Below are 23,232 nucleotides of genomic sequence, written 5' to 3' on the forward strand. Positions count from 1 at the left end.
CACGTCTGGCGCTTTGTAGGCTAGGTCAGTCCTTTGAGAATTTTATTATTGCGAATGCCCCGGAACTTGATCGTTCCATGTTGGATTGATAAATCGGACGTTCTGACTTTTCAATGCAGATTGGATTTTAACCTTGCTAAGTGCCACGGCTCTGAAAGGCTGACCTTGCACCTCCTGCTTTAATGCGTTGCCGTTTCAAACTGCCAGCAGCGTTCAGCCGGCTGGCCCGTTCAACCCGTCATCATCAACAGGGAGGAGAACTGAAGTCAGTTATTAGCGGGATTTCATTCGCCGCCGACAGCAAGGCGGCTCTCAGATTGGTGCTTTCAGAACCTTCACAGTAGCAGAAGCTAGAAAGAGCATAGAAAGTCGGAGAAGCGGGAGGAAAGCCACAGCTATATCGTCGGCTGAGTCCGTTGCAAGGGATGGAGAAGCCCCGGGAGGCGGGGTGACAAGATTTGGGGGCCCGGTGAGGATGCTGGGTTGGGTGGAGGGCCTCGGCCGCCCGGGGCTGTCGGCTTTCCTGCTCGTCTTCGTTCCGGGAGCCGAATCATTTTTCCGGCTCTAGAGGCTCCGCCCACAAGGTGAAGTTCGAGACGCACGTGCGCCGAAGTGGCACCCGCAGAGAAGAGGTGGGGCTCGTGCGGATGTGCGTCAGCTCGTCGACGACGCTGGCGGACACGGGCGGGGCCCGCTGGGTGGGCGAGGCGCATGCGGGCCCTCGTCGTGCCGGAGGTCACGGCCCTCGGCAGACAGTGGCCGGGAACGTGGCCGGGAACGTGGGGGAGGGCCAGATGGCGACGGACTCTGTTCTCTCGAGGGATTTTACCTTTATCTCGCACCCGGGAATTTCCACGTTGTTCCCCGAAGGGCTCCCTCAGGCCTGAGCCAGCGGACGGGCGAGGTGCCGCGCGCCCCGTCTGGTTCTTCCCGGCTCTTCCCCGGCGGCTCTGCCCGTGTCCGGCGTGCGCTTCTGGGCGGCGTGCTCAGGATTGTTCGAGTGGAGGGTTTCCCGGCCTTTTTTTGGTCTTTAAGTTGTCGGAGTATATTGAGAGTCATTGAAAAGTTTCCGGCAGAGGAGTGAGGACGTGTGTGGTGATCGTGTCCGTGGAAGGCGCACGAGGGAGGTGCGGGGAGGGGTCGGGAGAAAGTTAGGACGTGTCAGACCTTCGGCGTCGGAGGAGTTCGGGGTGCGAAGGTCCCGTTGGCATCAGGTGAAAGGCTTCATGCTCGGAGGAGCGTCTCCACGGGAGGTGGGGACTGAGCCCAGAGATGTTTTTGGGTTTTCTTTTAATGGAATAGTTACAAAAAAGTTTTTGGAGGTTTATTTATTTTTGAGAGAGAGAGAGAGAGACAGAGTGAGCTGGGGAGGGGCAGAGAGAGAGAGAATCCCCAGCAGGCTCCGTGTTGTGAGCGCAGAGTTGGATGTGGGCCTCGAACTCACGAACCGTGAGAGATGACCTGAGCGGAAATCAAGAGTCGGATGGACGCGTAACTGACTGCGCCACCCAGGCGCCCCTATTGCATGGAGTTTTTAAAAATTTTTTATTTCAGCTAAAAACGGTTGCAGAAGCACAGACCTGTGTACCCACCCACCACTCAGAATGAACACACGCTGACATGATGTCATCCTGTAAATCTGTAAACCCATGCATCAGAGTGGGCAAGGTCCTCCCTTTTCCTCCAGCCCATTCCCTCTCTTGCTCTCCCTCCTCTGCCGGGAACTTCCTGTGGCCAGTGTGTTCTCTCCTGACCTTATGGGAACAGGGTTCCTTAACTGTATGTGGCCTTGTTCTGCCGGTTTAGACCTTTCTAAATGATACCATACTGTAAATCACTTTCAGCATTGTCCTTTTATAAAGAACCCCCCCCCCCCCCGGAAATAGGTTTTTAAGATTTAGCAATGTTGATACATACAGTTCTTGATCAGAATCCTAGCATTTGAATCTCAATTTTTTTTTTCATTTGGGCATTTTCCAGTTTTCTCTGTTATACAAAATGGTGCACTAAACCTCTCCTTACGCACACGCGCTAGTTTCCCAAGGGAAAATGAGGAGAAATGGGGTTGTTTCATCGTGCAGGTGTGCACCTCTTCAGCTTCTCAGCTGTTGTCAGGCTGCTCTTCTGAGTGCTTGTGCTGAGTTAAGCTCCCGTAGGTGCTGGTAAAGGGTTTTTGTTTCCACACAGCCTTGACAAAAGTTGATGTCGGTAGACTTAAATTTTCGCCAGTCTGACGAATGTGAAACAATGCATCATTTTATAAATTTGCATTTCTCTGATGACTAGTAAGGTTGGGCACCTTTCATTGCCTGTTCGTATCTTTGCCCATTTTTTCTATTGCATATTTTTTTAAATCTTTTTTACGGAGTTTTATGGAGTTGTCTTTGTATACTCTGAATATTAATATGTTGCAAATATTGTCTTCTATTTTATGGCATCTTTTTAAATGATTTTTTAAATCTAGACACGTAAAATTCTGATATAGTTAAAATATTCAGTATGCATTTTCCATTTATAATTTGTTTCTATCTTGAAAAATGCATTTCTACTCCAAAGTCATAAGGACTTTCTGCATTTTCTTCTGCGACAATTTTGAGTTTACTTTTTGAATATGGTGTGAGATAGTTATTTTACTTATTTTCTGAGTGGAAGGACACTTGTCCCAGCACCATTTATTGAAGAGTACATTCCAATTTGTTATGCCTTTTAAATCATATTGAGGTACCATATATGCTTGGGAATATTTCTGGTGTTTTTATTTGGTTTCATTTATGCATTTGTTTATCTTCACTCCAAATTCATGCTGTCTTAAATGTTATTACTTCAGCCAGTGTCTTGATATCTGGTAGGTGTGGTTCCTCTTCCCTTTTTTCTCAGAATAACCTCAGCTATTCTTAGGCCTTACTTTTTATTACAGATTTTATTTTATTTTATTAAAAAAATGTTTATTTATTTATTTTGAGAGAGAGAGAGAGAGATCGTGACCTGAGCTGAAATCAAGAGTAGGACGCTTAACTGACGGAGCCACCCAGGCGCCCCTTTGCTACAGATTTTTAAAATTAGTTAAGGTCTATGAAAAATTGTAATGGGGTTTTGATTAAAGACACATTCAGTTTATAGATTAATTGGGGAAGAATTTGACATCTTTATGAATTGAGTTTTTCTATCCATGAATATGGTATATATGATCTTTATTAATGGCTTTTGTGTTTTTCAGTAATGTTTTTGTAATAGACTTCATAAAGCTCATACACCTTTTACTAGATTTAACTGTAGGTACCCTTATGTGTTTGTTGCTTTTGTGAATTTTCTGAAATTACACTTTCTAACTAGTAATTGCTAGCATGTAGAAATGCTATTGAGTTTTTTGTTTTTTAATCCAGCAACCTTACTTGCTTCTCTTATTCTATTAGCTTGCAGATTCTTGTAAGTTTTCTATTCAGACTATTAACTGCAAGTAATGGTTGTCCCTTTCAATCTAAATATTTTATATATATATTTTTTGGTCTTTTGTACCGGCTAGAACTTCTCCTGCCGGAGTGACTAGAGCTGGAGGTAGTGGGTGCTTTTGTTAGTCTGATTTTTTTTTTTTTACAAGTTTTTTTTTTTTTTTCAACGTTTATTTATTTTTGGGACAGAGAGAGACAGAGCATGAACGGGGGAGGGGCAGAGAGAGAGGGAGACACAGAATCGGAAACAGGCTCTAGGCTCTGAGTCATCAGCCCAGAGTCCGACGTGGGGCTCGAACTCAAGGACTGCGAGATTGTGACCTGGCTGAAGTCGGACGCTTAACCGACTGCGCCACCCAGGCGCCCCATGTTAGTCTGATTTTAAAGACAGTGATTTTAGTGTGCCACTAGTCATTGGTCTTGCTTTTTGTGGAAATGCATTTTTCAGGTTAATACAGTGCCCTTTCTATTTCTAGTTTACTGAGAGCTGATCATATGGTTTTGGACAGTTAAGGTCCTATAATACGATGAATTACAGTAATATATTTTCAAGTATTAAACAGTCATTTATTTCATTCTTGAGATAAACCCTACTTGGTTATGAAATACCAACTACATGTTGAATTGTATTTGCAAATATTTATTTGGGTTTTTGCATCAGTGTTTAAAAGTGCGATTACTCTATAATTTATCTTTCTTGTACATTTTTGTCTGGTTTGAATATCAAAATTAGACTGGCTTTTGGAGATGAGTTTTTCAGCTTTCTTTTCTGTTCTTTAGAACAGTAAGTAAGATAGGAATTATTTCTTAAAGGTTTCATCAAATATATGACATTCTTTTGGGAAATATACTGGATGTATTAATTAAGAAATTACTGTTGTCTGGTAATTACTGTAGTAAATGTTCCTAAGATCTAGAATTTATATGTAAGTTTTGAGCACCTTTCTGATAATCTTCCCTAGATTACCCTCAGATGACCTTTTAACATTTGGAAAATAATCTGTTTCTTCTGGTTACCCACATTCTATACTCCTACAGTTTTTTTAATCTGCAGAACTTTTACATTTTTCTTTACTAAGTTTAATCTTATGAGTTTTGGTTCGTCATTAAGCTAACTGAGGGGTTTTATTTTTTAATTTGTTTAAATAATTTACAAACTATATTTGTCTTCAAATATGTTATTTTGAGATAATTGTAGATTCATAGGCAGTGTAAGAGATAGCTTGGAGAGACCTGTGTACCCTTCTCCCTGTTTCATCCAAGGCTACATCTTACATGGTTATACTATAGCATTAAAGCCAGGAAATGGAAATTGGTGCAGGGTGTGTGTGTGTGTGTGTGTGTGTAGTTCTGTGTCCTTTTATTCCATGTGTGGATTCCTGTGATTACCACTACAGTCAAGATGTGGAGCTATCATATCACCACAACAGTCTCTCCTGAGCTGTTTCTTTATAACTACACTTGACTCTCCTCCCCACCATTCCTAACCTTTGGCAACTACTAATCTATCTCCATTATTTTTTGGGTTGTTTTTTGAGCATGTTTTATAACTGGAACCATCCAGGCTATGTCCTTTGTGATTGGCTTTTTCACTTGGCATAATGCCCTTCAGATCCATCTGAGTTGTTGTATGTAGTATTGACAGATAGTTTCTTCTTTTTTTTTTTTTTTAACGTTTATTTATTTTTGAGACAGAGAGAGACAGAGCATGAACGGGGGAGGAGCAGAGAGAGAGGGAGACACAGAATCGGAAACAGGCTCCAGGCTCTGAGCCATCAGCCCAGAGCCCGACGCGGGGCTCGAACTCACGGAGTGCGAGATCGTGACCTGGCTGAAGTTGGATGCTTAACCGACTGCGCCACCCAGGCGCCCCGATAGTTTCTTTTTTTATTTGAGTCGTATTTCAGTGTATGCATGTACCAGTTTGTTTAAACATTCATGTACTGAAGGACTTCTTGATTACAGGTTGTTGTGTGGACATAATTTTTCATTTCTCTAGATAAATACTGTGTAGTGCAATTGCTGCATTGTATGGCAAGTTTATGTTTAGTATTATTAAGAAATTGCCAAAGTATTTCCCATAGTGGCTGTACCATTTTACATTTCTACCAGCTGTGTATGAGAGAGCCGGTGTCACTGCATCCTTGCCAGCATTTGGTGTTGTCACAGTTTTTTTATTTCAGCTCTTCTCATAAGTGTGCAGTTGTATCTCATCATGGTCTGAATCTTCATTTCTGTAATGGCCAGTGGTGTTGAACATCTTTTCATGTGCTTATTTTCCATCTGAGAATCCTCTTCTGTTAAATGTCTCTTTATGTATTTTGCTCATTTTCTAATTGTGACATTTTTACTGTGAGGTTTTGAGAGTTCTTTATATATACTAAATAACGAGTCCTTTGTCAAATATATGGTTTGCAAACAATTTCTCCTGTTGTGAGCTTCTCTTTCCATCTTCTTCATAGGGTCTTCTGCAGAGCAAAAGGTTTAACTTTTGTTACACCAGCTTTTAGATTCATTGGTTTTCTCTGTTTTTCTGTTTTAAATTTCATTGATTTCTGCTCTCGTCCTTCTTTCTTGCTTTGGGTTTTGTTTTGCTCTTCTTTTTCTAGGTTCTTAAGGTGGGAACATAGCTTATTGATTTGAGACTCTCTCTTTTTTTTAATTAAAAATTTTTTTCTAATGTTTATTTTTGGGAGAGAGAGACAGACAGACATGGAGTGTGAATGGGGGAGGGGCAGAGAGAGAGGGAGGCTGAACCGACTGAGCCACCCAAGGCATCCCAGAGAGTTTTTCTGTTTTCTAATGTAAACTTTTAGTGTTAAAATTTTCCCAGTTATCACTGCTTTTGCAGTGTCCAACACATTTTGATATTTTGTATTTTTGTTTCCATTCCATTCATGTATTTTAAAAACTTTCCTGAGATTTCCTCTTTGACACATTTAGAACTGCATTGTTCAACTTCCAGATGTTTGTGGGATTTTCCTGGTAACCTTTCTGTCATTGATTTTTGGGTTTATTCTATTGTAGTCAAAAAGCATACTCTGTATGAGTTTAACTCTTATAAAATTATTTATTCTTTACAGTTTATTTTGAGAGAGTGAGAGGGTGCGTGTGTACAAGTGGGTGAGCGGCAGAGAGAGAGAGAGAGAGAGAGAGAGAGAGAGAGAGAATCCCAAGCAGGCTCCTTGCTCAGTGTGGACCCCGATGTGGGGCTCGATCTCAATGACTGTGTGGTCATGACCTGAGCAGAAATGAAGAGTCGGACACTTAACCGACTGAGCCACTGACTGAGCCAACCCGTACAACCAACCGACTGTATGGTTTTACAGTGATTATAAAATTATTAAGGTTTCTTTTATGGCCCCGTATAAGGTTTATTTTGGTTCCACGGGCACTTGTAAACAGTATATACCCTGTTCTCTTTGGGTAGAGTATTCTGTATATGTTGGTTGGCTCCCGTAGGTTGATGGTATTGTTGAGCTCTTTTGTCCTTCTATCAGTTGTTGAGAGAGGCATTGAGGTCTGCAGCTCTAATTGTGGGTTCGTCTGTTTTTCTCATCAGTTTTTGTCTCCAGACTTTGCACTTCCATTCTTTGTTATGTGCACATTTAGGATTGCGGTGTCTTCTTGATGGACTGACCCTTTATCTTTTTTAATGTTCTTTTCAATTTTTTCTTTCTTTGTTATAAAATTTACTTTTTCTGAAGGCAATATAGCCAATCATGCTTTCTTTGATTAACATTTGTGTGGATATCTTTTTCCATCTTTTTACTTTCAACCTACATATATCCTTATATTTAAAGAATCAGGTTCTTTTTCTTTTTCTTTTTTTTTTTTTAACGTTTTTATTCACTTTTGAGAGAGGGGGAGAGACAGTGCAAGCAGGGGAAGGGCAGAGAGAGAGGGAGACACAGAATCTGAAGCAGACTGTAAGCTCTGATCTGTCAGCACAGAGCCCGATGTGGGGCTCAAACTCACAAGCTCTGAGATCATGACCTGAGCCGAAGTCAGACGCTTGATGGACGGAGCCACCCAGGTGCCCTGTGAAGAGTCAGGTTCTTTTAATCCACTCTGCCAATCTCTGTCTTTTCATTAATGTATTTAGATCACATAATTTATTGTAATTATTGATTGGTGCTTTTTCTGCTTGTTCTTTTTTTTATTCCTTTGTTTTGTTTTACCTGAGTTCCTGGGGATTATTTGAGCATTTTTTTAGGATTTTATTTTGATTTATATATTGTGTTTTTGAGTGCATCTCTTTTTATTTTTTATTTTTTAACATTTATTCATTTTTGTGAGTGAGAGAGACAGAGCACAAGCAGGGGAGGGGCAGAGAGAGAGGGACACACAGTATCCGAAGCAGGCCCCAGGCTCCAAGCTGTCAGCACAGGGCCTGACGCGGGGCTTGAACTCACGGACTGTGAGATCATGACCTGAGCCGAAGTCAGACACTCAACCGACTGAGCCATCCAGGTGCCCCAAGTGCATCTCTTTATGTAGCATCTCAGTGGTTGGTCTGTTACATTTCCTGTACATAACTTTTCTTAGTCTCCTGTGTTAACACCTTACCAGTCTGAGTGAAAGACTCCACATTTCTGATATAATTGTCTTGAATATTTCTTCTACATACATTGAGAAGGATATCAGTGTTACAATTTTTGCTATAACTGCCAAACATAATTTAGAAAACTCAAGAGGAGAAGGAAAGTAATTATGCTTATTTTTGCTCTTGCTGTGTTTCTTCCCTCCTGATGTTCCAAGATTCCTTCTTCTTTTTTGTCTTTAGTTTTTTTAATGTTTTTTTATTTTTGAGAGAGGGAGAGACAGAGCACAGGTGGGGGAGAGGCAGAGAGAGAGAGAGGGAGACAGAATCTGAAACATGCTCCAGGCTCTGAGCTGTCAGCACAGAGCCTGACGCGGGACTCGAACTTGGGAACGGCAAGATCGTGACCTGAGCCGAAGTCAGAGGCTTAACTGGCTGAGCCACCCAGGCGCCTCCCAAGATTCCTACTTTTATAATTTCCTCTCCATTTAGAAAACTTTCCGAGCCATTTTTTAAGAGTTGGTATGCTGATGACAAATTCTGTTAGCTTTTGTTTACGAATGTCTTGATTTGCTCTGCATTTTTGGGGATATTTGGGCTGAATTTAGAATTCCGAGTGGACAGTTCTCAACACTTGAAAAATGTACCATTTCTTTCTGGGTGCCCTGATTTCTGATGAGAAATTTGTTGGAGGCTTTTAGAATTTTTTCTCTGGTCTTCAGTTTTTAGAAGTTTGGCTGTAATGTATCTTGGCATGGATTTCTTTGGGTTTATCCTGTTTGGGGTTTGTTCAGTGTTGAATCTGTAGGCTTATTTCTTTTTTAGTCAAATTTGGCAGATTTTTAGCCATTATTTCTTTGAATACTTTTTCCTTTTTCCTCTCCTTCTGGGACTTGGAATGCATGAATGTTAGCGCTTTTATTATATATCCTACATGTCCCTGAGGCCCAGTTCATTTGCTTTTCAATCTGTTTTCTTTGTTGTTCAGGCTGGGTAACTTCTATTGTTATATCTTCAAGATCAGTGATTCTTTTCTCTGTCCTTTCCTGCTGTTGAACTAATCCACCGAGATTTTTATTTCAGGTATTGTATATTTTTAGTTCCAAAATTTCCATGCAGTTTTGTCTCTGTCTTCTATCCTTGCTTTCACTTTATGCTTCTTTGCTGAGACTTTCTTGTATTTTCCATTGTTTCAAGTGTGTTTGTAGATTGACGCATCGTATGATTGCTCCTAAAATCTTGCTTAATAATTCTGTTATCTGTGTCGTCTTGGGGTGGGCATCTGTTGATTGTCTTTTCTCATTTCGGTTGAGATATTTCTGGTTCTTGCTGTGGTGAGGGATTGTTTTTATTGAAACCTGGACATTTAAAAAATTTTTTTAAAAATGTTTATTTTTTTGGTGGGGGGAGGGGCAGAGAGATTAGAAGGAGACACAGAATCCGAAGCAGTCTCCATGCTTTGAGCTGTCAGCACAGAGCCCGACGTGGGGCTCGAACTCATGAACCATATGAACCGTGAGATCATGACCTGAGCTGAAGTCGGAAGCTTAACCAACTGAGTCACCCAGGTGCCCCGAAACCTGGACATTTTAGATAGTCTGAGATCCTGGATCTTGTTTAAATCTGATGTTTCAGCAGGTTATTTCTGATACAGCTCCAGTAAGGAAAGGGGGATGCCCCTTGTTGATGCCAGTTTGGGGTTGAAGTTCAAGGTCTCCTCTTGGCCTTTGTTGACACTGGGTGGGGGAAGGCTCCATGTTACTGCTCATTGTGGGTGGGAGTTCAGCCTCCGCATCAGGCCTAAGCAAGTAGCCTTTTGGCCGGGAGGGACAGGGGTGCCTTGTTACTGCTGGTGGTGGTGGCAGTCCTGACTTGCTACTCGGCCTCCTGTGACGAAAGCCCAGTGTGAGAGCAGAGGGGACAGATTGATCCCGCTGGGTGGGGTGGACGTTCAGCTTTCGCACTGAGGAGGAGGGGTGGTTTTCCTGAGGTGTTTGACTGGAGTTAAGCAGGTATTGTTTAGACTGCCCCCTTTATCTTCTTTGGTTGCAGGTAGCAGGCTTTTGGGGGTACACCCTTTTTGTTTTGAGCTCATCGGTGTTTCTAGGGTAACCAGTATGGGCTACAGGAGACAAAAAGAAGACCCAGGAGACTCACGGCTGTGTTGTTCCCGGAGTCCTGTGGTCCCCAGCCAATCTGTCCGCTCTTTACCTTCTGGCCTCTGGGTTTCTTTCTTCTAGAAAGTCCCCGGGTTGTGGCTGTACTTAGAGCAGCAGGAAAACTAGGTTAACTCTGTCCTTGCAGAAGCGGAAGCCCAAATTTAATTAACTCTGAGTAGAAAATATATTCGTCTGCCATAGAAGTTAAATGGTATAATAGGACGCAGTGAAAATTAACTCTTTCCCACCCACTTCCCCTCTCCCTGGTTCCTTGTGTTTCCTTCCTGAGATGCTCCGCAAATCCCAGCAGATACACACAGGCATCTGTTTTCACACAGTGGTGGCATCTCACGTACACTGCTCCGCACCTTGTGTTTTTGTCAAGGCGCTACACCTTAGTCATCCTTCTAGATTGGTATATGAACACACGCTGGCTTCTTTCTCGTGGCCTCCTGATATTCTATCGCGTGGAGATGCCACCTGTGTGTAACCAGTTGGAATGTTTCACCGCTGACTCCATTATCTGTTCTATTCGTTGTCCTTCCCATCTCAGTGTCACCTGTGTTGACACCTGTTACTGTATGTGGCGGTGGGTTGGAGATCGCTGCTGGGGTGGCACGGACCCTTTCTCTGTGAGGAGTCCTGTAGTCTGTGAAAGCTCATAGATGGTCTTTGATAGCTGCTCTCTTAGGCGCATTTCTCCATCATCTTCATAAGGACCGTGTGGACCACTTCTTGCTTTTCGTAGGCTTACGCAAAAGAGTTTGAAGATAAGCTCTATGTGCCTTTACTCTGTTTCATGGATTCAGTTGCTTCATGTATAATAGGTAGTAATAGTTAAAAGAAGTATACTTTGTTTTTGTTTTGTTTTTTGTTTTGTTTTTGTTTTGTGTTTTTCTTATTTCTCATGGCCACTAAAACATACATCTACCATGATTTGGGGCCAGAGTACTTTGATTACCTTTTTGGGAGGGATAGGATTAACTTGGTTTTCATTTGTATTTCTGAGTGTGGTAGTGTCACCTCACTAAGTTTAGTATTTTTTCTTCAAGGTGGTGATTTTTCTTTTCTTTCTTTTTTTTTTTTTTGAATTAAGTTTATTTGTTTTGAGAGAGTGCATGCATGCAAGTGAGGCGGGGGGGAGCAGAGAGACAGAGACAGAGATTCCACACAGGCTCTGTACTAACAGTGCAGAGCCTGATGCAGGCACTCGAGCACACAAACCATGCAATCATGACCTGAGCCAAAGTTGGATGCTTAACTGACCAAGCCACCCAGGCACCCCAGGGTGATGATTTTTCTTCTGGTTAATATGTTGCCCCCAAATTCTTGGCAAAGTTGAATGATGGAATGAATCGCAGAATATTTTTGCCCTGTGTCTTCACAATCTTTTATTTTGACTTGGCAGTTTAATTATAAATTCATGCATAATTAAGTTTGATCTTGCCCAGAGGATAGAATCTGTCACTCACACTGGCACCCTGTGCGAGGACCTTGCGGTCTGCTGCGAGCCGTGCTGCCAGGGGCCCTCTGCGTGCATGACGTGTGCGTCAGATGATCCTGTGTGATGCTTGTCAGTGTGCCATTGAGTGGCCTGCTCAGTTTTCAGAGGTGGTTTTGTTTCTGTAGATTGCTTCAGTTGTTTAGGGCCCAGCAGACTTTTCTGCCCTGTGACCAGCTTCAGGGCTCTGGACATGCTCACCACCTCTGACTGCTTGCTGGGCTTTGTCTCCAGCATTTCCACGCCATACCTGCTCCTTGAATTCTGCAGAAATCCCGTCCCCTAGATTTGTGCCACCTTTTGTAACTGGAAGGCTTTGAGTCTAAGTGTGGCAGTGAGCTGGATGGAGTGAGAAGAGGTGGACAGAGTGACTTCTACTCCGGACTCCTCCTTTTTACCTCTTGCCCCTGTCGCTGCAAGACCCCTTTCTCACAAACAGGGTTCACATTCACCCGTGTGACTGTTGCGACCCTTCATTCGTAATGATTTGGGGGTTTCAGATGATCTGCTCTAAAAAATACGTTCATGTGTCTGCTAATTTGTTTTGGGATAAATTTGATGAAGGTGAGTTTATGGGAGCTCGGAGTATGACCAAGGGTTAGGAGTGTAAATGGAAAATTTTATCTTTGTGAAGCTTCCACATTTCATTAAATATTAAATTCTGTAGTGAAGTTTTATGTGATTTTTACTAAGTATATTCTCAAACGTCATGGTTAACCCCTTATGAAAATGATGTGTCAGAAATCCATTGGCATTTTTACATAATACAGTTGTTTGATTATTGTACTTTTCATTTTTGTGATGGATACTAGCCATCAGCCTCCTAGTCGTTTCTTTGAGTGAAGTCAGTTTTTTTCCTATAACAAGATTAAAAGAATATATTTTAAATCTATCTGATGCAGAGTTTTATTTAAAAAAGGACTGGAGAGTGTATAGGTGTTATTTTTCAGTTTACTCTTCTTTTTTGTATTATGTTTTTAATTTGTCTCCTATATTGTATTTTCAAATTTGGAACCTATTGATACATACCCCAAGGGCGTTTCATTTATTGTCTTGTGGGATTTTTCCAGATGAAATTGAGAAATATAGTGATATAGCTTCTGTCAGCATTGAAAGCAGATCAGCTAAGTTCCTTTGTACTATTCTGAAAATAATACTGCAACATAAAAGCTGTTTCTGTATTTTATGTACTCGTTGATAGTGTCTTTTCTATGAACACCCCACCCCATATAAAACCCCGACATTGAAAATACTTGTACATACATGGGGATTATATGATCCTTTCTTGATCATTCAAATAAATATGAATAGTGATGGAAATCTTTGTGCTTTTTTTTTTTTTTTTTTTTTTTTTTTTTTTTAAGGTATTGCCATCAGGGAGTCGGCAAAGGTAGTTGACCAAGCCCAGAGGAGGGTGTTGAGAGGAGTCGATGACCTGGACTTTTTCATAGGGGACGAGGCCATAGATAAGCCCACGTATGCCACAAAGGTGAGCTCCCCTTAGGGATTTGCTGCTTTAGTGTGGAGCCGAGAACAGAACAGTAGAAGGGAGAGTGCAGAATGGCAGATGGTCTAGAAACTGTACTTAGGAGTTAAGGGATGTATTTTTATTTTTATGTTTAAAAAGCTTCTTTCTTAACTTTATTTAAAAAAATTTGTTTTAAAGTTTATTTTTGAGAGAGTACTCATGTGTGTGCACATGCACGCGCGCAAGTGTTGGGGAGGGACAGAGAGTGAGGGAGAGAGAGAATTCCAAGCAGGCTCTGTGCTGACGGAGCCTGGTGTGGGGCTTGAACTCACAAAATGTGAGATCGTGACCTGATCAGAAACCAAGAGTCAGACACTTAACTGACTGAGACACCCAGGTGCCCCAGTTTTGTTGTTCTTGAAGGGGGTATTTAAAATTTTTGTTTACATTTTATTTATTTTTGAGAGAGAGAGAGACAGAGCACAAGTGGGGGAGGGGCAGAGAGCGAGGGAGACACAGAATCCGAAGCAGGCTCCAGGCTCCGAGCTGTCGGCACAGAGCCCAATGTGGGGCTTGAACCCATGAACCGTGAGATCATGACCTGAGCCGCAGTCGGGCTCTCAACCGACTGAGCCCCCTCAGGTGCCCCATCTGTTACGCATTGTTAACGCACTTCCTTGTACCTGGGAGTAAGGGCTGCAGAGTGGAAACAGGAGCATGACTTAATCTTTCTGCCCATGTGCCTGTTTCCTTTGGTGAGTGAGGTCTGTCCCTGTGCTGGCAGCCTTCCCCTCTAACCCAGTCCGTCCTGGGCTGGCGTTGTTGGACTCTTACTGTTGTGACCTGAAGTCTGATGTATTTTGGTTTCTCTTGCTGTAGTGGCCAATAAGACATGGAATAATTGAAGACTGGGATCTAATGGAAAGGTTCATGGAACAAGTGATTTTTAAATACCTTCGAGCTGAACCTGAGGATCATTACTTTTTAATGGTGAGTAACTAGACCTGAGAGGAATATATCCTCAAAATCCCAAATTACTTAGATTTTTCTTTTTCCAGATTACTTAGATTAAAAAAATTTTTTTTCTAAATGTTTGTTTATTTTTGAGAGAAAGAGAGACAGAGTGTGAGCGGGGGAGGGGCAGAGAGAGAGGGAGACACAGAATCCGAAGCACGCTCCAGGCTCCCAGCTGTCAGCACAGAGCCTGACGCGGGTCTTGAACCCACGAACCGTGAGATCACGACCTGAGCCGAAGTCGGACGCTCGACCGACTGAGCCACCCAGGTGCCCCCAGATTACTTAGATTGTAAACTCAAGATATTCTTCCCTGGAGAGTTTTAAATTCCTGCTAAAGCCATTTGTATGAATCCGGTGCTTTTTTGGCACATAACAGAAGGCTCATCAAAAATGTCTGAAGTCAACAGGGGATCGTCAGCCGTCAGAACAGCAAGGCCAGAGCTGGGCGGTTGCAGGGCTCACCACTCGAGGGCACTAGAGCGGCCTTGGTTCTCCACAGGCCCCAGGATGGCACCACCTCGTGCTTTAGACGCTCTTAGAGGTAGAAACGCTTTGTAAGAATGGAGAGTCCCTTTCCCGGGAATGTTCCCAGCCTGTGTGTCCCATCTGTCCCTGCCTGGCCTGGTCACTAGCAGGGGGAATGAAATTACATTGATGGGTTTAGACTAATCCGATTTCTTCCTGGGGGCTGGGGAGGGGACGGTGTCTGATGGCCTGGCCCCAGGAGGGTGAGTACCTAAACAGACTCCGTCAGCGAGGAAGATTGGGGCGGGGGGGACCGTGTGTGGGTAGCGATGCCCTCCTGATGGAGCTGGAGGGCTAGGATTTTTGCTTTGTAGCAGAGGAAACCAGTGAAGCTACTATTTTGCCCGGCTTTAAGTCTTATTATAAAATAAGACTGAGCTTAGTTATGGGTCCTGATTATGGTACTTAATTGATCTTGTTCAAATAGAATAAAACATTACAGAGAAATGAGGAGAAATGTCTCTTGGTTATGGAATCTTTTCTGGTTGTTCTACTCAACATTATGTATTTCCTTCCATGAAATGTTCTTTTTAAGTTAAAATTAATTACATGTTCAAAACGCTTGCTTTATAGAGAGCAATTGCATGTAACATAAGCTGCATATTAAAACGTACATAATTTAGCTTTGGATTTTCTCCATGCAAGGATATTGTCAAATGGTCCCAGATCCAATTATATAATTCTTTCTAATGTTAAATATGGAGTGTGCTTTAGAATTATCTGACTTAAAATGTGTTAACTGCAAGGCTATTGTGGCAGTTTGTGGAATCTGTATATTTGATATCTATTAAGGCAAGTCCTTGAAAGCGCTCTGATCGTTTTTCTGGCTGTATCTTTGCAACTGGGAATTGCCAAGTATGGGTAATGTGTTTTACAGGCCACTGTGTATTTTCTATCCTGTGCACCTACAGTGGTTTATGTAAAATAAATGAAGCCAGGAAACTGACAGTGTGTCTGAGCGGCTTTGTCTTTATAGCCAAAACAAATCACAGGCTCCCACCTGTCACATTTGGCGTGTTTCCGTCTCTAGCACATCACATAACTACCTGTTGGATGGGGTTGTAGGACCAGGCACCGTGCCCAGCTGCTTCCTTCTGTCCGCCTCAGCTCTCTGCGCCAGGATTCCTCCCTTTCACTCCACACAGAGCAGGCCTGTGGAGCAAACGCTACCACCAGGACGCAGCCTGCAGGAAGTTTTCCCTAAAATCATTTTTTTTGGCATGTTTAGAGGCTAGTGAGGTAAAGCCACTTGCCAGGAAGGAATCGGAGGTGTTTGCTTTGACTATGGAAAAGCTGAAGTCCATTTGCCAAAAACAAGTATCTATAATGAATGTTAAAGAAAATCAAGTTTATTAAAGATAGGAAAATATCATATTATGTACATTGTGCTTTGAATTCTGTAAGTCACTTCATTGCAGGCGGTGACTGAGAAAGCGATGAGAATGGTAAGTTTCCTTCAGGTTTATACCCTTAATCATCAGTTAATGGAACAGTTAAAGCGGAGGAAAGCAAGTGTAGAGATTTACGGCCAAGTCATAGAAGTTAATTGAAGACATTTGCTCAACTGCTACATCACTTGAGAGCTTCTTGGTGTTAGAGAGTCTCAGAGGTCTAAATTACAGGTCCCTTGGTAGCTCACAGAATTGTTCTTTCTTTCTGCTGCGAGCAGACGTCTGAACATACAGGGTGAGAATGAGCTCGTGACAGCTCCTGTTTTTCGAGAAGTTTCAGAGACTCAAGTCGTATTGGTCATGTGGACCGAGCAGACAGTAAATGAGAATTGTCCTCTGTTCAGTACCGAGTTGCCTGGGGTTCAAAATAGAGTCATGTGTTTTAGAGGGTTGCGGTGCCCTTGAGTGGAAGTGGAGTTACAACTTCAGCAGAGATGTGCACACGTTTTGAACACGAATCAAGCCAGAACAAGCCAGCAGCACGTGCTGCTCGCAAAGGCCTGAGAGCGGAGAGCTGCGGTGTCCCGGAGCGGGGATGACGGACACCCCGGCTCGAGTGGGGCGGGGCAGGGAAGAGAGGAGGATATGCCGCCCGTCCTCCGCCTTTCCCATGCACGTGCACGTCGGTGAGGGCAGATCTCTTTACTCGGTCTACCGGATGCTAATCTCCTGCAGAAACAGCCTCGCGACACGCCCAGAAATAATGCTCAGCCAGCTCTCTGGGCACCCCTGAGAATTAGTTGTCACGCGCAGTGTGTCCTGTCTCGTTGCCGTAGTTTCCTTCCTATTCTTGAGAATGACTCGGACCCGCTCTGCCCAGTACGGTGGCTGGCGGCCAGCGCACAGGTTGGCTTCCTTGGGTTCGCCGAGCTATAGTTCCCACTGGCCGTGCGCTTTCCAGCTTCCGGTATCTTGTCATCTGCTGTCCCGCTCTCCCGGCCTTGAGGATTTGTGTTTTTGAGGTTTCTCTACTGCAGGTACAGAGGCATGTGGGAGTGGAGCGATGTAGGTACGTGTGTTCATTTTGCTGTCTTTTTCCAGAAATAGGGATTGATTTTTGTGGTCCTGATTAATTATTCATCTCTGAATCCATACCAGATGATATTTTAGCATTGTTATGAATAAGCATGTTTACGTTGCTTGTATTTATGTGCCGTTTCAGTCATATGCTTCAGTATTTAGAAAAATTAAGAAAAACTCAATACTGCCATTTTAGATATTGTCATACGTACTGGTTCGGGAAGGTTTTATTTCAGTTGATCTGTGTTCATCGCGCACACACTAACATCGGAACGATAAGGAGAAGATCAGCACGGCCCCTGCGTGAGGGTGACACGCAGACTTGTGAAGTGTTCCTTGTTGCAAAAAAAGATAACTTGCTCTCCCAAAGGAACAACTATGGCTAGGAGGCACAGAAGAAATGAAGGACGGAGGAGGACGGATTTATGTTACGTTTCTCCGAATCCTTGAGGATGTTGCCCTTAATGCCGAACCAGATTCAAGAGCCAGGAGAGCCTAATTATACCATAAACGTTCCCTTAAATGGAAATACATAGATTTTAGTGTAAATTCTTCACAGATGGTGAATTGTTTGGCAGTGAATAATAAAAGTGTAAAAAACAGTCATTTAAACAAATTAGGGGTTTTATCTTTCTTTAATAGAAGTAGTGGGGGTGGGCAATGCTGGTGTGGTGGTTCTCTAGTGTCATTAGGGACCTCTGGGCTCCACTATGTTTAGCATATGACTTCCATTCTAAGGATACCTCAGGATCACAAGTTGGCTACTGCCGCTCCAGTCATCATGTCTGTGTTCCAGGAGAGGAGGGGATGAGGGCAAGAGGGAGACTACTACTTAAGTCCTAACCTTGTACAGAGCTTTTCTAGAAGCCATGCTCACCAGCTTTTGCTTCTGATTGGCCGGAATGTACCCACTTGGTGAGCCCTGTCCACAAGGTGAAGTGTGGGAAATGCTTTTCCTCTGGCCTGTTGCCACCTCCTGTGACTGATCAGTGCTCTGTCAGCGTGGCAGAAGGCAGAGTGGATGCTGGGTATGACGTGACCGCAGGCATGAGGACAGTGGCAGAACAAGAACTGAGCCGATTTCAGAACCGTGGCCGGGTCCTGCCTGTGCGGAGCGTGTCATCCTCCGGGGAGCCAGCAGGCAGGGCAGAGCCCTGTCACGGTGTGCCGTTCCCCCTCCTGTGCTGTGTGTCTGCGGATGCGTTAAGTCAGGAGGCTGTGATAGCAGTTCCTGTGGCGCTTCCCCTACAGGCCGTGACCCGGGGCTTCAGGCCTCTGGTGGCGATGTTTTTCCATTCCAGAACTGCAAGTATGGCAGAACATTGGGAGGACATCTCTGGGACTCTTCACAGTCCGGTCGTAGCAACTGAATTATTCACATTGGGCATAGTGTCATCTGCTCTTTCCATTCCTGTTTCTCGATGGTTTGCACTCACTGTTGCGTGCCCCACCCCCTGCCTCATTTTCTCGCACAGCTGCCATCACTTGTTTCAGTGGCCGTGTGGTCCTCTATCCAGTGGGTACTTCCTGTCTGCTTAGCAGTTCGGCTCTTTTTAGACGTTGACTGTGTTTCCAGTGTCTTGATTTTATAAGAAACAATACAGTCTTTGCTCATACGGTTTCGCCCTCTATTTAGAGCATTTTTTTCTATAAAAAGAACTACCAGGGGCACCTGGGTGGCTCAGTCGGTTGAGTGTCCCACTCTTGACTTTGGCTCAGGTCGTGATCTCACAGTTCATGAGTTCGAGCCCTGCGTCCGACTGCGCTGGCAGCGTGGACCCTGCTTCGGATTCTCTCTCCCTCTCTCTCTGCGTCTCCCCCCTCAAAATAAGTAAACCCTATAAAAAGAACTAGCAGCGTTTGATTTTGGGGTGCAGAAGTATGACTCGCCTTCTGAGCCTTTAGCCCCTTGTTCCTGCTCTGTCCGCAGTTGTACAGACGCCACCGTGTGGACTCCCGTCAGCATTCGTTGAGGCCCTTTTTGATTGGTTGATGGAATAAAAAAATCACCTTGTTTTATTTGCGTTTCTTGACAACTTTGACCTTAAACATTTTTTCACACGTGTCTTAGTTTTCTTTCCTGTTGTGAATTTCCTGTTCATGTCCCATGCTCTTGTGGATATCAGTGTTTTATTGCTTGTATTTTTGCTGGGATTTCTTCCTTCCTTCCTTCCTTCCTTCCTTCCTTCCTTCCTTCCTTCCTTCTTTTTCTTTTTTGTCCAAATAGACTCCTTTATTGAACTTATCAGGTGGTCTTGAGAAGCCACTGAAGAATCTTGTGGTTTTTTTTTTTTTTTTTTTATTTTTTAAAATTTACATCCAAATTAGTTAGCATGTAGTGCAACAATGATTTCAGGAGTAGATTCCTTAATGCCCCTCCCCCATTTAGCCCATCTCCCCTCCCACACCCCCTCCAGTAACCCTCTGTTTGTTCTCCATGTTTATGAGTCTCCTCTGTTTTGTCCCCCTATTGCTGGGATTTCTGTGAACTTTTTTCTGAATTAGAATTTTTTTCTGATAGAATTTATTATTGTAACCATTTTTGAATGTACAGTTTGGTGGCACTAACAGTAAGTACATTCACCTTGTTGTGCAGCCGCGAACCTCATCGTCTCCAGAACTGAAGCTCTGTCCCTGTTAAACACTTAACCCCCAGCCCCTCCCCTGGCACCCCCCTCTGCCACATTCTGTGTGTGTGAATCTGACCCTTCCCGGGACCTCGTACACGTGGAATCACCCAGTATTTGTCCTTTTGTGACTGGCTTCCTTCACTCAGCATGGTGTGGCAGCTGTCAGAGCGTCCTTCCTTCTTGGGGCTGAGGAGACCGTGTTTTATACACGTACTGCATTCTGTCTATATAGTGATCTCTTTCACGTAATTGGGAGGAGACTTTTGTCGGCAGCACATGTTTTTTTTCTGGTTTTTTTTTTTTTTTTTGCCTATGTTTTTTGAACATCTATAGCTCGAAATTTTTATGTAGTGACTCTCTTTCCATTTGATGTTTATACTTAATCTTCATCCATTTGGGGTTTATTTGGAACATATTTGACACTGAACTTAAACTCCAGAAAAGTCCAGGGAGCCAGGGTTACTGTAATTTTTTTTTTCTGTAAGATTTATTTATTTATTTTTGAGAGAGAGAGCACAAGCTGGGAAGGGGCAGATGAGAGAGGGGGACAGAAGATCTGAAGTGGGCTCTGTGCCGACAGCAGTGAGCCCGACGGAGGGCTTGAACTCAAGAGAACCACGAGATCGTGACCTGAGCCGAAGTTGGACACTTCACCGACTGAGCCACCCAGGCGCCCCAGGGTTACCGTAATTCCTGTTGGTGATGTCTTCCTATAGGCTTGGTGTTTGCTCCGGACCAAACACTGCCTGACTATGCTCGTACTTTCCAGACCCTCTACACCTTTCTCTCTTGATGCTGACCCACTTCTATGCAGCGTAAATACTTTATTATTATTTATTTTTATAAATTTAAGTTATTATTCAAGTATGTGGGTTCCCATTCAAGGTGAAAGAGAACTATAGCTCCCTTTAGTTAACATATGAGATTTCTGCTGCTTTGCAGTGCATGTATTGATAATAACTTGCTCTGTACCCAGGCTCCCCCCACCCTCCCCGAGTGTTTACCTATATTTCTTTAATTCCACCAACAACCTTGAGGTGGGTGGTTATTAGGCCCATTTTTCAGGTTGATCGGATTGATAGGTTCTCTGAGAGAGAGAGAGATTGTGGCCAATCCTGTTGGAATCTGCAGGCCTTGTTTGTGTGCTTTAACCAAAAGAAGTCTTTAACGGTAATCAGCCACATTTATAGCATTAACTATAGGCTGGGCGCTTTGCAGGTATTAGCAAATTTAACCTCAACCCTTTGAGGTAGGGACTTTAAAATATGTAATATGTTGTTGACTGACTTTTAGATCCCTTATTTATGATCTGCTTTTGTGTATGACTTCATTATTTTTCTCCTGTGTTTTAAGATTGCTCTCTGTCTCTCCCATCCAGGGAATATATTGATTCTGATTGCGGTGATTAAAACTTTCTCGTGGCCCTGTGTTTGAGCTTTGCATCAGTTGCTGCACAAGAGTTTAAACCAAAGCTTGCAGCTGGTTGATAGCTAGATTGTGTGTTTGACGAGGTAATATACACAGACAGCACAGGATTCAGAAGGTGCGGAAGGGCTTCCAGGGCTAAGTGTGTTTCCTTCTCACCTCTGTTCCGGTTCCCAGACCTTCTAAGGGGGAGGGAGAGGAAACCACCTTTATCAGTTCTTAACCAGTTAATGGTGTATCTTTCCAGAGGTAATTGTGTGCAGACATGTGGATTATACATAAACTTTTGTGTAAGTGGCATCAAAATACCCACCTTGTTTTCTTTTTATTAAAGAAAATAAAAATGTGATCAAAATGTAATATGAAATTTACCCTCCTAATTGTTATTTTAAACACATAGTTCAGCAGGGTTAACTGTGTTCACATTGTTGTCAGAGCTCTGGTCATTGCCCCTGGAATAATTCTTCGTTTGCTAAAAAGTTTTCGTTAGAAGTTACTGACACAGAGGAATATTTAAGAACGTAGATGGTGGGGGCATCTGGGTGGCTCAGTCGGTTAAGCATCTGACTTCAGCTCAGGTCATGATTTCACGGTTCATGATTTCGAGCGCCGCATCGGGCTCTGTGCTGATGGCTCGGAGCTTGGAGCCTGCTTTGGATTCTGTGTCTACTTTTCTCTCTGCCCCTCCCCTGCTTGCACTCTGTCTTTCTCTGTCTCTCAAAAATAAATATTGAAACAAAAAACAGAACGTAGAGGTTCTGGAGACCCCTTTCCCTTTTCATGTAACAGTTTGTCGTGATGGTTTCATGGCAGCACATATGGATCTCATTCTTTGTCATCGGGGCAGGTGCTCTCCTTTATGGATATGTCGTCATTCACTTAATCGTGTCCTTCACGATGGCATTTAGGTGGTTTCTCCTCTTCTGATACAGACAGTGCTGACATTTGACCTGTCTGGAGCATCTTGCTCTAGATGGGTCTCTTGTCTCTCCACAATGTAATTTTATTTTGTTTCATGGTTTTCGCTGAGAGACATTTTTATTTTATTTTATTTTTTTATTTTTATTTTTTTTAGTAAGTGAGTTTCTCACTTGTGTTTGCTGAAGATCTTAGTTGTAATAATTCACTCTCATCAAGCGCATTCCGCGTGCCAGGTGCTGCTACTGTAAGCACTTCCACTCCGTCCATCTTTCCACCTCTGTGAGGTCAGCGCTCACTTCCCAGAGAGAGAAAGTCACTTTCCATCCACAGTAGAGTCGAAGGCTGGGATCTCACCCAACCGCTGGGACTTCAGAACTCTCCTTTGGACTATGCTGGTCTAGTATGTTGCTATGGGACAGGCACGTTTGCTTTTCGGTGAGCTATTTTGCACTATGTTATGCTTTCTGGTTTTAATGTGTTTTATTTATGTGTTCATTTTTTAAATCTCAGGCTTAGTTTTCTCTTTGCTTTGTAGTGAGTGTGTATTCTTTCTAATTTGGTATTTCTTAAAACATAATTTAATACAACTAATTGCATATATTTACTCTGTGTTTGGTTGGAGGTGATTGACTATTTCCTACTGTGATTAGTGAGCAAGTTGGTACATTTCCACATTTTCTTCCTTTTCCTTTCTTCTGCCTTCTGCTTTTGATTGATTGTTACTGAACTTGTTCTGATGTCAGAATTCATAACGTTGTATGTACTAATGCCTCTAATACCTGATCAGTTTAAAGCAATGTATTTGAGTCCATGGTAAGAGGATATCATTGTCTTTGTATTCTCTCCTTTTCCTTTATACCTTTCAGCTTGATGTTATTTCTGCTGTTTTAATTTATGACATTTACATTCTGTTCTGTAAATCCCAGAAAAGAGCAACCTTCGGTGCTGCGTCGTGAAAGGATTAAGTGCTCACTGTAAGGCTTTGGCTGAACGTTACCTTCTAATAGAGTTCATCCACAAAGGGCTTCTCTGCGTTCTTGTATGTTAAAGAAATTTTGTTTTCGCAACATGCTCGACTGGCAGTGTGACCAGATGTAGAATTCTTGGGCCACACCTTCCTGCC

At 43.1% G+C, this 23,232-nt stretch overlaps 1 protein-coding gene and 1 pseudogene across 5 annotated transcripts in view; both read left to right on the forward strand.

The window, feature by feature from the left end:
- Positions 1–23,232, forward strand: part of ACTR3B (actin related protein 3B) — a 94,069-nt gene that overhangs the window by 26,949 nt on the left and 43,888 nt on the right. For 4 of the 5 annotated variants that reach the window (XM_040464533.1, XM_040464532.1, XM_040464534.1 and 1 more), the window contains 2 exons: positions 13,017–13,141; positions 14,000–14,110. In XM_040464533.1, coding sequence (XP_040320467.1) covers positions 13,017–13,141; positions 14,000–14,110 — 236 coding nt within the window. Of the gene's footprint in view, positions 1–952; positions 1,081–13,016; positions 13,142–13,999; positions 14,111–23,232 lie in introns of those variants that run through there. The other variant, XM_040464535.1, reaches the window with a different exon arrangement.
- LOC121022989 (uncharacterized) lies at positions 17,377–17,477 on the forward strand (annotated as a pseudogene).

This window comes from Herpailurus yagouaroundi, unplaced genomic scaffold, assembly GCF_014898765.1.
Source record: "Herpailurus yagouaroundi ecotype Mexico unplaced genomic scaffold, PumYag 483, whole genome shotgun sequence".
NCBI classification, from domain to species: Eukaryota; Metazoa; Chordata; class Mammalia; order Carnivora; family Felidae; genus Herpailurus; species Herpailurus yagouaroundi.